The following is a 12,888-nucleotide window of genomic DNA, read 5'->3' as shown; positions in this document are numbered from 1 at the left end:
GGAAGTCGACCACCCCTCCTCAAAGAGTATGTTAAGCTTTTGGAGATCTGTTTGAAAATGACATGAGATTTCCCAATAATCTTACTGGCAAAAATGATAGTGGCGTCCCTTAACGTAAGCCCGCCAAGCGTAGGCAAGGCTAAACCTGTGTCAGACCGTGATAGGCTCCCCCACTCAAACCATTGTCGTCCTCGACAATGGCTCCTTTGTGAATGGGCGTCTATGTCCCATACCATCCACTTGTGTGCTAGTTCCTGGGCTCGCTTGGCCAAATCGGGTCTCGCTTATATTGGTATCCATTTATGAGGGCAAAACCATTTCACCATATTTCACCATGCGGGCCTACCTAGATTTCACCCCCTGTATTGAGGTTACTCAAACCGCGCGATGACTATGCTGTTGAAAGTGTGTGAGAAGGGCCATCGAAGAAATTGAATGTGTATGCTTCACGAAGGTCCGCCCCATGTATCATTTTTACCTCAAGGCTCGACCGTCTTCTTGGTACCTTTTCGGTGGTGCTATCAAACACGATGTGATAGGTCTGCTCCTGCTATTGGCGATGTGTCCTGGGTACCCTTTCACCATGTTGGCTTGTAGACTTCTTCTCGCCGTGTGCGGGTTACTCAAACCTATTCCATGGTTTATGGTCTCTTAGCCCCCGAAACTACACTTCGCCTTGCCGACTTGGGTTACCTCTTCGCTCCGAGGGGGCCCCAATGTGTTGCTGCCTCAAGGAGATCTGACCGCAATGTGTGCGAGCGGTGGCAACTTTTACCCATAATGTTGCCGAGCATGCACTCGCTTGTGTGATGTGTGATTGATGTTGCAAATGTTCCACCTGTGTAATGCTGAGCATGTCCTCCGATGCATTGCCGGTGTAGGGCCGCCATGCTCCAACGGCCAGTGTACCCACACTCCTATCATTCCAATATTGTGGCTTCAATAGATGACCCATTTGTGTGCAAAACTGTCACTTCAGTGATATTCTTTGACCAACCGTCGACACAAACCAATTTCGGACTGTTGTCCCTGCCTTAGTATTGCCTCTGACAAGTTACGGAACAATGACTTATCCGTCATGAAACCAAGATGTAGGCGCACCGCCCACAACTCACCAAAATGAACAGCAACTGATGTCTGTGAGGAAGCATGACACTCCTCCACTCAAATCACCACAATATGCCTTCCATAAGATGGCCCATGCGTCTACCCCCGCATGAGCGTTGCTTCAGGGTCATTGGAATGGGGACATGATGAATGGCCTCTTGCCAGGCTTGATGTATAGATTTTTGCTTGTGCCCAAGTGGAAGTGCTGAGGGACCACACCCCACGATGCTGCTTGTCGCGATAACCACTTCAATTGGCTTTGTATGCTTTCGCTCTGATACCAACTACGGTAGCAGTTGACTAGCTCACTCTGATACCAACTGTCACGGGGGTAGATCTACAGCGGAAGAAACCTATGCGACGTCTAGGTCAAGGGAGGCCAATATAAGCCTTATGTGTGCTTAGGGCTAGGAGTTGCCCGATGAGTTGGCTCCACCAAAGTCAGTAGCACTGGATCATGACCTCAAGGCTCATGGCCGGGGCACTCTACTGACTCTTGTCGGTTCATGGGAGGCACTACTTACGTACTAAAGGGGGATAGCCATGATGAGAAGCGACTTGGCGCTGATGTGAAGGGACTCCTGTATGCCGATGATGTAAGCACCCGATGTGTCACTGATGATAGACAACCGCTGGGTTGAAACACACCCGTGCGCTATGGGCAACAGGATAGCTCATTCAGCTTAGGCAAGGGGATGGCGTGGTGAAGGGTAATACATAGGCCAGGCCCGCATGCCAAGCCTCTCTTGAGTGCCGGTGGTGCAGTGCCGATCCATGCTCTATCCCCGTGAGTATGTGTGCGTCCATGAAAAACCCTGTTAGCCATGTTAGCCATTAACAAGGGCCGCCCCGCAAAGGATGTTGGTCTAAGAGTGCCAAGGTTACTCAAAGCTTTTGAAGATCTGTCTGAAAATAAGCCCGCCAAGCGTAGGCAAGCAAGGTTAAGCCTGTATCCGACCGTGACACTACTCCCTCTTCGTCATTGTTGTGCGGCAAAATCAGGTACACTCTTGAAGTTCTCCGAAGTCCAAATCGCAAATGAAAGGTAAAAACTCAGAATCTATAGCTTGAATTGATTCGAATTTCATGGTTTAAATGAAGAATGGAAGCTGCAGATGTAAAAAAAGTTTGGACTTTTGAAGCAAAACAATGGAGATTCGGTTCTTACTTCTTAGCATAAACTACTTACTGCTTCAAAGGGATTGTAGTTACAGTCATAACTTCAAAGGAAGAAGTGAGACATAAACAGACATTATCTTGTAAAATAAAAAGCAGTTTCATGGTTCCTTACCAGGGTTCTCTTGAGGTTCAAATGGAGACAAATTAGAGCTTGGAAGAAAGTTTTGGGTTTCCCGATCAAAGAGTCCAAGAGATATTAAGTTTGGCCTTTAGAGGCGGGAACTAAGGTTTATTAGGTTTTTGGTTTCTAAGATGGATACAAGCCTGGAGCAGATTCTGCAGGAGGGCAAGCTGCTTCGGCAGGTTAATGCTTTAATCGTTGCACATCTTCGCGATAACAATCTCAACCAGGCAACGCATCTTCCTCAGTTCATCTCAATTCCATTTTCTTTTTCTGCTTAATTACGTCATGCTGACTGAGATTACATGTTTCTTTAATCCTCGACTTCACAGGCAGCGTCCGCGGTCGCCTCTGCAACCATGACGCCGTTGAATGTTGAAGCCCCTCCCAACAAGCTTCTTGATCTCGTAGCCAAGGTTTGGATTTTTTTCAACCTGCAATTTGAGTGTATTGCTCTCCGTGGTTATTGGAGTTCTTGGGTTCTGAATGTTTTAACAGGGTCTTGCAGTAGAGAGGGATGAGGCATCAAGGGGGGTTTCTTCGGCTGCAATATTTGACTCCGGAACAGCAATACCTGCTGGATATGGCTCAGTTCCAATTCCTCGCACTATTGCCATTGATTTCAGGCAAGAAAGCGTACTTGCTAAATTTGTAAATGATTATGTAAATCATTACTTGTTTTTTCTGTATTAATAAAATGTATAGCTCTATAGGGTTTTTCTGTTAATAAATCCTCCAGCATTCTTTCTTTCAGTCCTAGAGGAATAGAGCAGCAAATACCCAAAGTGTTGGGAAAATGCTGCCTTGTTTTGCTTGAGGAGAACTAATCAAAATTGAATTGCTAATGATATCTTTCATCTAACCAGTGCCGTGCAAGATACAAAAGGCTCATCAAAGAGTTTTCCAAAGCACGAGACAAGACATGTTTCAGAGCATAAGGTACACATTACACAATTTTCTAGAGAGTGTTGCATGGGATCTACTACTCTTCATTTATGGACACGACTCAATATAGTAAAAAACATTTCCATTTGGGCGTCTGCCTGTCTGGTCCTAGTGCGGAAGGTTTAAGATAAGATTGTTAAATCCTCAAAAAAAAAAAAAAAACCAAGGAAAAAAGTGAAAGGAAAGCCATAAACTGGTTAAGACACAAACCTCATGCGTTTTCTTTTCAAAATTAAGGACCTTGTTGCAGGATATAGAGTTTACTTAAGCTAAAATTTATTTATTATATTCTGGAAGATTTAAGGCTTTTACACCTCTCTTGGGGTTTTTTGTTTCACATTGGTGATTGCCATTTTCCTAATAGGCATATAAAGTGTTACTGCCTGCAACATAATTCTTGTGATTTCTTTGTGACCATATATTAATAGTCAAGTTTGCAATTATATTACCATTAACTTTACATCCTGCCTATTTTATTTGTTTCCACCTATGGGCATAACATTGCTTTGTCATGGTTCTGATTGTGGTTAAACTTTGTAGAATGTTGCCAGATGCGCAAGATTTAGTCCTGATGGGAGGTTTGTTGCAACTGGGAGTGCAGACACATCAATTAAGCTCTTTGAGGTTGTTGATCTCCTACACGATGTGATCCTAATTATTTTTTTCTCCGGGCTCCTGTTTATCACTTCAACTGAGATTTTGATTCATCTTACAGATTTCAAAAATCAAGCAAATGATGCTAGCAGATGCAAGGGATGGCCCTGTTCGACCTGTCATTCGAACATTTTATGATCATTTACAAGTAAACCCATGTAACATCTACAACTGATTGACCTTAGATATTCAAATGATACTCCAAATTGCATTGCCATATGCACTTTTCTGCCTGAAATTTAATCAGATATAAGAGTTTTTCCTTCCCAATTAAGTTTAGCATTTGGATTTAGGCTGATCAGGCCAATGTGATAATGACTCTATCAAGGCATTAAGAACTTTCAAGTTGGTTTGGCTCGAGCATAATAAGCCACCTGTATGGTTTGGATTCTTGCTTGGTTTGCATAGGAAACTACTAGTTTGACATTTTGGTCAAAATGAGTCATACTTGCCCATTTTCAGTATGTTTCCTACAGATGAGGAGCTTCTGACCAATTTTTAGCATCCAATCCTACAGATGAGGATTGTATTAAACTATCAAAATCTTTACATTGGCACCCATGTACAACAATGAACTGTACAATGGAAATATACAAAAGGAAACCACAAACAAGCGGTTTAACTGTCTATAAAATGACTTTCATCCTCAAAAGAATCATTGCATAAGACTCCCTTTAATGATTTGTGTATTGATAGCACATAATCTTTTCACCTTTCTTGCTATCATATCATCAGAATTTATTTTAATTTCAAAGAAGCAAGCCTTTCTTTCACCCCAAATAGTCCAAAAAGAGCAAGGGTTTACATATCCCAAACAACCCTGCCTCTATCATTTAACCATGAATAGCATCCCTTGTTTGCCTCAATTTGCTCACATAGGGATTGAAGTCTTTAAGGATGATTGCCGCTCTATTATTTTTTTGATTGACAGCTAGTCACCTTTTTTGTATATGCTATACTGAATTTCTGATACATCTGTTCTGTATAGCTTATTGCAATTTTTTTTTTTTTTTTTTGGGGGGGGGGGTGTCCTGCCCCCCTTCATATCCATATTAATATAATACTTTCTTACCGCTTATAAAAAAATTTTAATTTCTTTGTGATATTTTTGGCTGACTCTGTGAGTCCCTTTATGGAATGTGATCCACAGCTAGGTTGCATATCACTATATAGACAGTAAATGCCATGGCTATTGTGGTGCACATCGTAAACACACTGGAAGGAATTTTTTGGCAGTTCTATAGGAATTTTTATTTCCTTATGATGTCTTCAAATGTTTCGGTTTGGCTTACCTATTCATTTATGATTTTACTTGAATTGGGTTTACCAAGTATTGTTTTATTATTTTATTTTGTTACTTTGTTTTTCTTTTCTGGCGCAAATGCGCAATGATACAGATTTTTGTCTATTCATCATTCCAATAGTTATTATATCCCTGCTTACCTGTTTATGTAAGTTTTATGGTTTTACTTCAATTGGGTTTACCAAGTATTGTTTTATTATTTTGTTTGTTCTACTGATATAATTGCAGCCAATAAATGATTTGGATTTTCATCCTCAAAATACAGTTCTGATATCCAGCGCCAAAGATCATACAATAAAGTAAGGTTTTCTACAATCTGGATTTCCTCTAGTTCTTCTATTTTAATGTTTGGTGTCTATACATGTCCTTCAGGTTATTATTCCCTTCAGTGTTCTGTTTTGATGTACAAATTTAGGATATTTACATTCTTTAGTACTTTTCTTTTAGATTCTTATAAATACAATACTTCTCTTTTGGCGGGTGAGCCAGATAAAACCCATGACAGGGTGTCAATAAGTTGGTTTTGGGTCACCAAGGTTGAATCTAAGTTCAATTTGCGGATAGAAAGTTTCCACCAAGCTACAAGTCTGGCTTGTTTAGCTAAAAGATAAGCCAAGCTTAGGTGGGCTGGCTTCATCAGTCTCAACACATTTGGATATGCTGTGTTTTTCTTTTACATCCCAAATTCAAAAGATAGAGGGGTTATGGATTGTTGCTGAGTTTCTTTTTTCCTTTCAATGAATTAGATAGAGGGGTTATGGATCTTAAATTTTTTTGCATATTTGCAAGTTGGGTTTGACTATGATACTGGAAAATCTTATAACCAATCAATCAGTATCACAAAAGTGGTAACCAATCGGGTGGTATTCATCAAAATTCATTGGGATGTTGATTGGTCAAAGCTCTCAAGGTATTATGTCTTTCCAGCATCATAGATTTACCCTTGCAAGTTTTGTGTCTAAACTTGAGCCAATCCTGAGTTGAATGCATGAAGGATCACAAGACTGAGCCAAGCCTGGCAAAAATCTTTGCAAATTGAGCCTTCTGTGCCAACTTAAGAATCACTAGACTGAGTTGAAGATTGAGCCTGAGGGGTTAGGTTCAGTGAAGATGGCACTAACTGTCCATATATTAATGAGTCTGAAGGTTGTTCAGTCCCTGTGAAGGAGTAGTCTCCCATTCTTGGGGAAAAAGTGCACTTTCTAGAGCTCTACACATCAATTGGTTGAGATGCAGATATGAACCTTCAAAAAGAGCATGTGAAGAATATGTACTGTATCTTTATGCAGGCCAGTTTGCAGACATGCTTTTTAGGATTCCTTCAATGGTGACTGCATAACTATTCAAGCAACATCTATTGCCATTTAATTGGGGATCCTCATACATTTTTAAACCCCATTTATTTATGGCTAATAATTCTATTTGAGGTTTAAATCCTGACAAATATTCAAAATTCTTGTATGTCCCAATTTTGACATTAACAGGAACAATGTCAATATGGATTCATGGAATTATATATTTGTGGGTTTCAGACTAAATAGAAAAGTGAAAAGAAATAGAGAAGAAATAGGATAAATATCATGTGTATAGGAAAGCAAAAAAGAAAAAAAATATAGTAAAGAAGAATGGGAGAGGTATAAAAGTAGGTTTGGAACCTCCATTTTCATTTGTTTTTTCAAGTTTCTTTGTAAATGTCAATTTTCATGAATCAAAATTTAGTCTTCACAGCAAAGCTGAAAGCTACCTCCAGACCATTATTTAAAATCATTGCAATGACAGCGGTTCAAAAGAGCATCACATTTTTAATGTATGTGATCAAGGAAGAAAATGCCAACAGGTGGAGGTGGAGTGTCACTTGATGATAGTAAATAGCTAGTTTAAAGATGGTTGTGGGTACTTTGGCCTTTTAGGCATTACATGTGAGAGGTGAGAGCTCTGTTGTCTAGGCGTAGGGTGAACATCTCGTCAGATGGAGGTTTGCGAGCTCTCTAGCAAATAACCTTTTTTTCTTCTTTCACTCATTGGGAAGGTTTCTTTTTTTGGGGTTTGTTTCTCTCTCAATCAACTTAGAACAGATTATTGTTCTTACACTGTTACATGTTAATTATGTTATTTGATCTTATCACTGATTAAAACAATGTCATTACTCTTTTTTATTTCCTGGAAAAGTGTAAATTTCCATGTTAACAATTTCTGGAGTTAATTCTGCCTTGGAGATTTTAGTTCATCTTCACCTGTTTGTTGACTATAAAATAAGTTGCACTGATTGGCATTCTACTTTTTCTTTTTTTTTCCCCTTGGGGCTTAGTTTGTTTCTATCTGGCCATGCATATATTGAAAATGTTTGCTCTGTCATGTGTCTGTTTTATCCAAAGGTCCTAGATTTTGATACTAAAAAATGGTTCGTATTACCGAAGATTGTTTTATTTGTCAAATTGCATGTAGTCGGACAATTACCACAAGTCAGGAAGACATTTTTTTACCTAGCGATCTGTATAATAAATATGGTTATGCTTTTCAGGTTTTTTGATTTTTCAAAAACTGTGGCAAAGAGAGCTTTTAGAGTTATCCAGGTTCTGCCTACCTTTGTGTCCTAAAGTTCAGCATATTTCTCAAACTATGGAGTAATGTTTTGTCAACTAGGTGATTTTTTTTTAATATTTGGTTCTGAAATGACACAGGATACTCATAATGTGCGGTCTGTATCTTTCCATCCTTCTGGGGAATTTCTTCTAGCAGGTATTAATTACCTGTTTTAATTACTTATTTGTCAATCTATTTGTCTATTTACTTATTTTTAATGGTTCTATTCTATGACATTTTCTAAATCTTGAATGAAATTGGATTTAGTATTACATGCTCCTTTGATCTTCATATCTTGACGAACACACGTGTGCACATTACAATAGCATTTCTGTTATCTTTCCATGTCTATATAAATCTCCAAGGCATCAACATCCATATGAAGCTGAAATTATTTCTTTGTAAAATGGATAAAATAATTTTGAGAAAATTAAATATTGAACTTACAAAACTCTTCTATATAAAAGAATTTTTTCTAGGTTTTATATTGGGAGAAATAATATCATTCAAGTAAAGGTGTAAAGGTTGATCACATATATGGATGGATATGTCTGCAATTGCTGCCACAGTATGGTTATGACAGTATGACTTTGCTTTATTGTTTCAATGTGTCTTTTACGCTTCAGTTTTCTCCAAAGCCACCAAATTAATCTTGCTTCTCTGGTTCAGTTATTCTTCATCCTGTAATAAATTAGTTATCGTTATTCATCAAAAATAAATTAGTTATTGTTTTCACTGAATGTTGTATTAAAAACCATAATGCACATAATACAATTTAGACTTGTCTCAAGATTCCCTGTTTCTGGAATGTTTATATTTTATTTGTTCTAACTTGGTTGAGGATGTAACGATTTACAGGGACAGATCATCCAATTGCCCACTTATACGATGTCAATACTTTTCAGTGTTACCTGTCAGCAAGCGTCCCAGAGAGTGGTGTTAATGGGGCCATCAATCAGGCATGTCCCCTACCCCTTCTTAACCTAAGGCCTCAGGAGTGAACAGAACTCCCTTCTCTAGATTATGAAATAACCACTGTGTACATTGTATATGTATACTGATCAATGAAAGGAACCAGTTCAATTTTCTGAAAATTCTTAGTTCATGCAGGTGAGGTATTCATCTACTGGTGGTATGTATGTAACAGCATCAAAGGATGGTGTTGTTAGGATTTGGGATGGGATAACTGCAAAATGTGTGCGTTCCATTGCTGGGGCCCATGGTTCAGCAGAAGCCACCAGTGCAAGTTTCACAAAAGACCAAAGGTAATGAATTAGTCATTTCATGAAAGGATATTCCATTAGGTGATCTTTTCTATGTAAGTTTTCTGTCAAGTTTCTTTTTCACATCTTGTGGATGACATAAAATATGTAAATTTCCTTAATGCATTCAAGTTTAATGGAGTTTACTGTGCATTTGGTGTATGGTGTGTAAATTTATCTTACAGTATATGTTACTTTTGTGATTAACATATTACTGGAACAAAGTCATGTATCATAGCTTGTGGATGTGTCATACAGCATCTAGCAGTATGTATCTGTGTAGTGGAGGTTGGTGAACTTTCCTATTCTGGTAAGTAATCGGTATTAAACTATTAATGTTATTGGCTTCATCTTCAATCTACATGTAAACCATGCTGAGAGAGCAAAAGTTATCACAGTCAGTATTTTACTCTTATTGCAGTCTAGAAACTAAAAATATTGGATTATCATACCTGGAGGCTGGAGCTAGACCAAAACACCCCATCAGGGACCTATAACTCTAAAAGTAATTACGAGTTTGGCCAGACTTTGAAATATGCTGCTATTACATATCTCATTGCCTGCACAAGCACGCATTTCTATGGTATTTTGTACCTGTCCAAAATGATCAGATTGCTTCTGATCTTTGCTTTGTTTTTTAGTTGGTGATCTTTGTCATTTTTATTAGCTTGAAGATGTTGAAGCAGTTCTTACCATTAGTATATGTACAGGATTTGTCCTTTTACCCATGGATGTAGCTTTATGCTAGTTCCTGTAACACCTCTGTGGCACGACTAAAGTGCTAATACTACTATTAATTTTCTCTTTCCCATATTTTCTGTTTGACCTATTATATGTTTTTCTCACCATTCATTATATGACTTGAGTCATTAGGTTTGTTCTCTCATGTGGGAAGGATTCCACGGTGAAGCTGTGGGAGGTTAGCACTGGAAGGCTGGTGAAACAATATATTGGAGCTATACATGCACAGATGCGTTGCCAGGTATAGTAATTGTTGCCAATATGTGCTTGCAGAATTAGGAATATACATGTTTGCGTTAATCATTTTTTTTTCCATTCAAATCATGTTAAAGCCTTAAATATTGCAATCCACTGAAACTGTAATTAACAACCCATATTTCAAATACTGTTTTGGTCATGGAGGAGGCCATTGCTTGGTGCAGTGGTGAAATCTCGGGATGACAAGCATGAAATGTGGGTTTGAGTTTGAAAGTAGCCACTTGGTGCCCAATAAATAAATAAAAAAAAAGAGGTTAGGCTCAACCTTCCTATGACCCCTGGATAGCCAGGACCAACAATTGGGTGATATGGCCTTGGAATTTTGATAATGGATTATCTCCATGGCTTTGTGTATGTTTTTCTACTTCAACTCCATATTTTAGGCTTTTGCTATGAGGCAATTCCATTTTATCCATTACTTCATCCATGTTTCTTAAGAGCCTTGGGATGAGTGAATATCGTGATTTCACATGGGGCTCTGAGTTTCATGTTGCAAATTGAGGAATTCTCAACAAGTTGGTCTATATCATTTCAGGTTTCATGGAGAATTCTTTTGATTTTGAATGTTCATAAGCTGAACAAACCATTATTTCTGTTTTCTTTAGCTTGAGAAAAGTAGAGCATCACCTATTTGAATTCTTAAAATAGATTTAATCAATTTCATGATAGAAGTGCTGCAAAGTTGAATAATTCCTTGCCCACAGGCTGTTTTCAATGAAACGGAGGAATTCATCCTTTCAATAGATGAGCCAAGCAATGAAGTAAGCTAAATACTAGTCTCGCTCCTGGCTTTGGTGGTTCCCTTATCTTATTTCATTTGTTTGATTATCTAATACAACGTAAATTGTAGATTATTATATGGGATGCCCTGACTGCTGAGAAGGTGGCAAGGTGGCCATCTAATCATATTGGTGCTCCTCGATGGCTTGAGCATTCACCAACGGAGGCAGCTTTTATTTCCTGTGGGACCGACAGGTCGGTTCGATTCTGGAAGGAAATTCTATAGGAAAATGAAATATGCTAGCTCAAGGCACAGATGCAGGAAAAATTTATGTAGAAATGCATTTCTTAAAGGAATTTAATGTTTTCAAAGAAAGTAATGAAAATGATTTACTGGTCAACAAAAATGCAAGCAGTTAGAGATGTCCAAATTCATAATAGTTTTATGGATTGAACGACGTTTTACAGAATTCAGTCTGAGCATTCAGTATTTCTTTCTTCACTCAAGATATTACTAAAGTTGAGTGCATTCTCGTGAACACATTGTCCTACTTGACTAAAAAAAGTGACCTACTTGTTGGACCATTTATCTGAACATTAAATGATGATTTTCTATGCTCTACCAAATCTTCACTCAAGATTTGGTAAAAACGTTTTTTCAAAGGATTTTTTTTTCATTTCTTTTGGGGGAGGGGGGCCAAGTTATATAGATATTTTTTTTTGGTTTATAGTAATGTAAAAATTATGTTAAGTCAATTATATTATATAGATTTGCAACATAAACAACACAAATATCACTGTAGAAATTAGAAAGTAAAAAATGCATAAATGATATTAAGGGTGAGAGGACTTTCATATCCGTTGGTTATAGGCTTTGTGGCAGTACTACTTAATTCTCACGTAATTTATTTATTTTTCCTATGGTTTGTTTTTCTTTTTTTTTGGCAAAAACAAGAAAATGAGATAGAGAATATATAGGATTTGGAGAAAAATAGAGTAGGGGGTTTTGGATCTATTATGGGGTTTTTATGAAAAAAAAAACAATTTCTTTTTTTTTTTAATTTTGGGAGTTAATTAAGTGGAGGGGCATAAGAGAGTTAGAGAACACTCCTTAACATTTTTGTTTAGCTAGTGGTTATACAAAGGTCTACTAGTTTTAACAAAATGTTTGGGGGGCCAAGGACCCCCCAACTTTATACTTGGCTCCACCCCTGCCGGTAGGGGGTTATCGGCCTGTATCAAAGCTTATTTTATTTTTAGTTTTTTAAACCTGGTTCAGAAGGGTCGATTTAAGGCTCCTCTGAACCGGATTAAATCCCAAAACACCCCCTGTGAAGGCGTATCGGAAAACCCTTGATACGTATCGAAATTTCGAATCTTGGGTAGGCCTTAGTGCAATGGCTGGGTTGCTCCATTACAATCTGGGTGATAGGTTCAAATCTTAAAAGCAGCCTCTGTGTATCTCAGGGTGAGGCTTCTTACATCTGTCCCTCCCAGACACAGATATCACTGGGCTGCCCTTTTTAGTTACAAATAATAATCCTTTCCGGAAGGAACCATTTTACAGTCACTGATAGAATATAAGAGTTTCTTAATTTGTTGAGCTAGCATTGCATTTGGTTAGTCACGAGCAAGGCTTTTAAAACCGGAACGGACAAGGAACCCTGGGTCAAACGGGTCTGACTGTTCAGATGGCCCATTTTGATAAAAAAATAAATCAAATAAATAAATAAATGGCCAAAAATAATTGTCCGATTCAGCGGTTCGATTGCCTGAATCAGTAATCCACTGACTAAATCAATGGTTTTTTTTTTGTCAAAAAGTGGTTTTAGGGTGAAACAAAACCAGTCAGGTGACTGGTTCCTGGTTTTTCTGGTCTGACCGTCCAGTCTGGTCCGGTTTTAAAAACACTTGTCACAGTCTTAACCTATTTTTTACCAAAAAAAAATGAGGTGGACCTCTTGATATTTTGTCCTAAATAGCGAGGAACTTATCCCCCAGCTTATCTCTGTTGG

General features: G+C 38.2%; 1 protein-coding gene across 1 annotated transcript; it reads left to right on the top strand.

Moving 5' to 3' along the window:
* The first annotated feature begins 1,361 nt into the window (after window positions 1-1,361).
* LOC104597906 (Transducin/WD40 repeat-like superfamily protein) lies at window positions 1,362-11,380 on the top strand. The gene is made up of 15 exons (XM_010259687.3): window positions 1,362-2,109; window positions 2,209-2,637; window positions 2,740-2,823; window positions 2,906-3,033; window positions 3,274-3,346; window positions 3,893-3,976; window positions 4,068-4,154; window positions 5,538-5,608; window positions 7,831-7,882; window positions 7,991-8,048; window positions 8,751-8,851; window positions 9,003-9,157; window positions 10,028-10,136; window positions 10,858-10,914; window positions 11,004-11,380. The coding sequence occupies exons 2-15, from the start codon at window positions 2,539-2,541 to the stop codon at window positions 11,157-11,159; spliced, it is 1,314 nt and encodes a 437-aa protein (XP_010257989.1). The 5' UTR covers window positions 1,362-2,109; window positions 2,209-2,538; the 3' UTR covers window positions 11,160-11,380.
* Window positions 11,381-12,888: the final 1,508 nt, after the last annotated feature.

This window comes from Nelumbo nucifera, chromosome 4 (genome assembly GCF_055504915.1).
Source record: "Nelumbo nucifera cultivar China Antique chromosome 4, China Antique-T2T, whole genome shotgun sequence".
In the NCBI taxonomy this organism is placed as follows: domain Eukaryota; kingdom Viridiplantae; phylum Streptophyta; class Magnoliopsida; order Proteales; family Nelumbonaceae; genus Nelumbo; species Nelumbo nucifera.
The sequence above is the reverse complement of the archived record's forward strand: the minus strand, read 5'-3'. Positions and strand labels throughout refer to the sequence as shown.

What these genes read in the sequence shown, in the direction of transcription:
- LOC104597906 (XM_010259687.3), top strand. Translation starts at nt 2,539, where the DNA reads ATGGATACAAGCCTGGAGCAGATTCTGCAGGAGGGCAAGCTGCTTCGG. An exon ending in GCGATAACAATCTCAACCAG is followed by an intron (nt 2,638 to 2,739) that starts GCAACGCATCTT and finishes TCGACTTCACAG; the next exon opens with GCAGCGTCCGCGGTCGCCTC. An exon ending in ATGCACAGATGCGTTGCCAG is followed by an intron (nt 10,137 to 10,857) that starts GTATAGTAATTG and finishes CCTTGCCCACAG; the next exon opens with GCTGTTTTCAATGAAACGGA.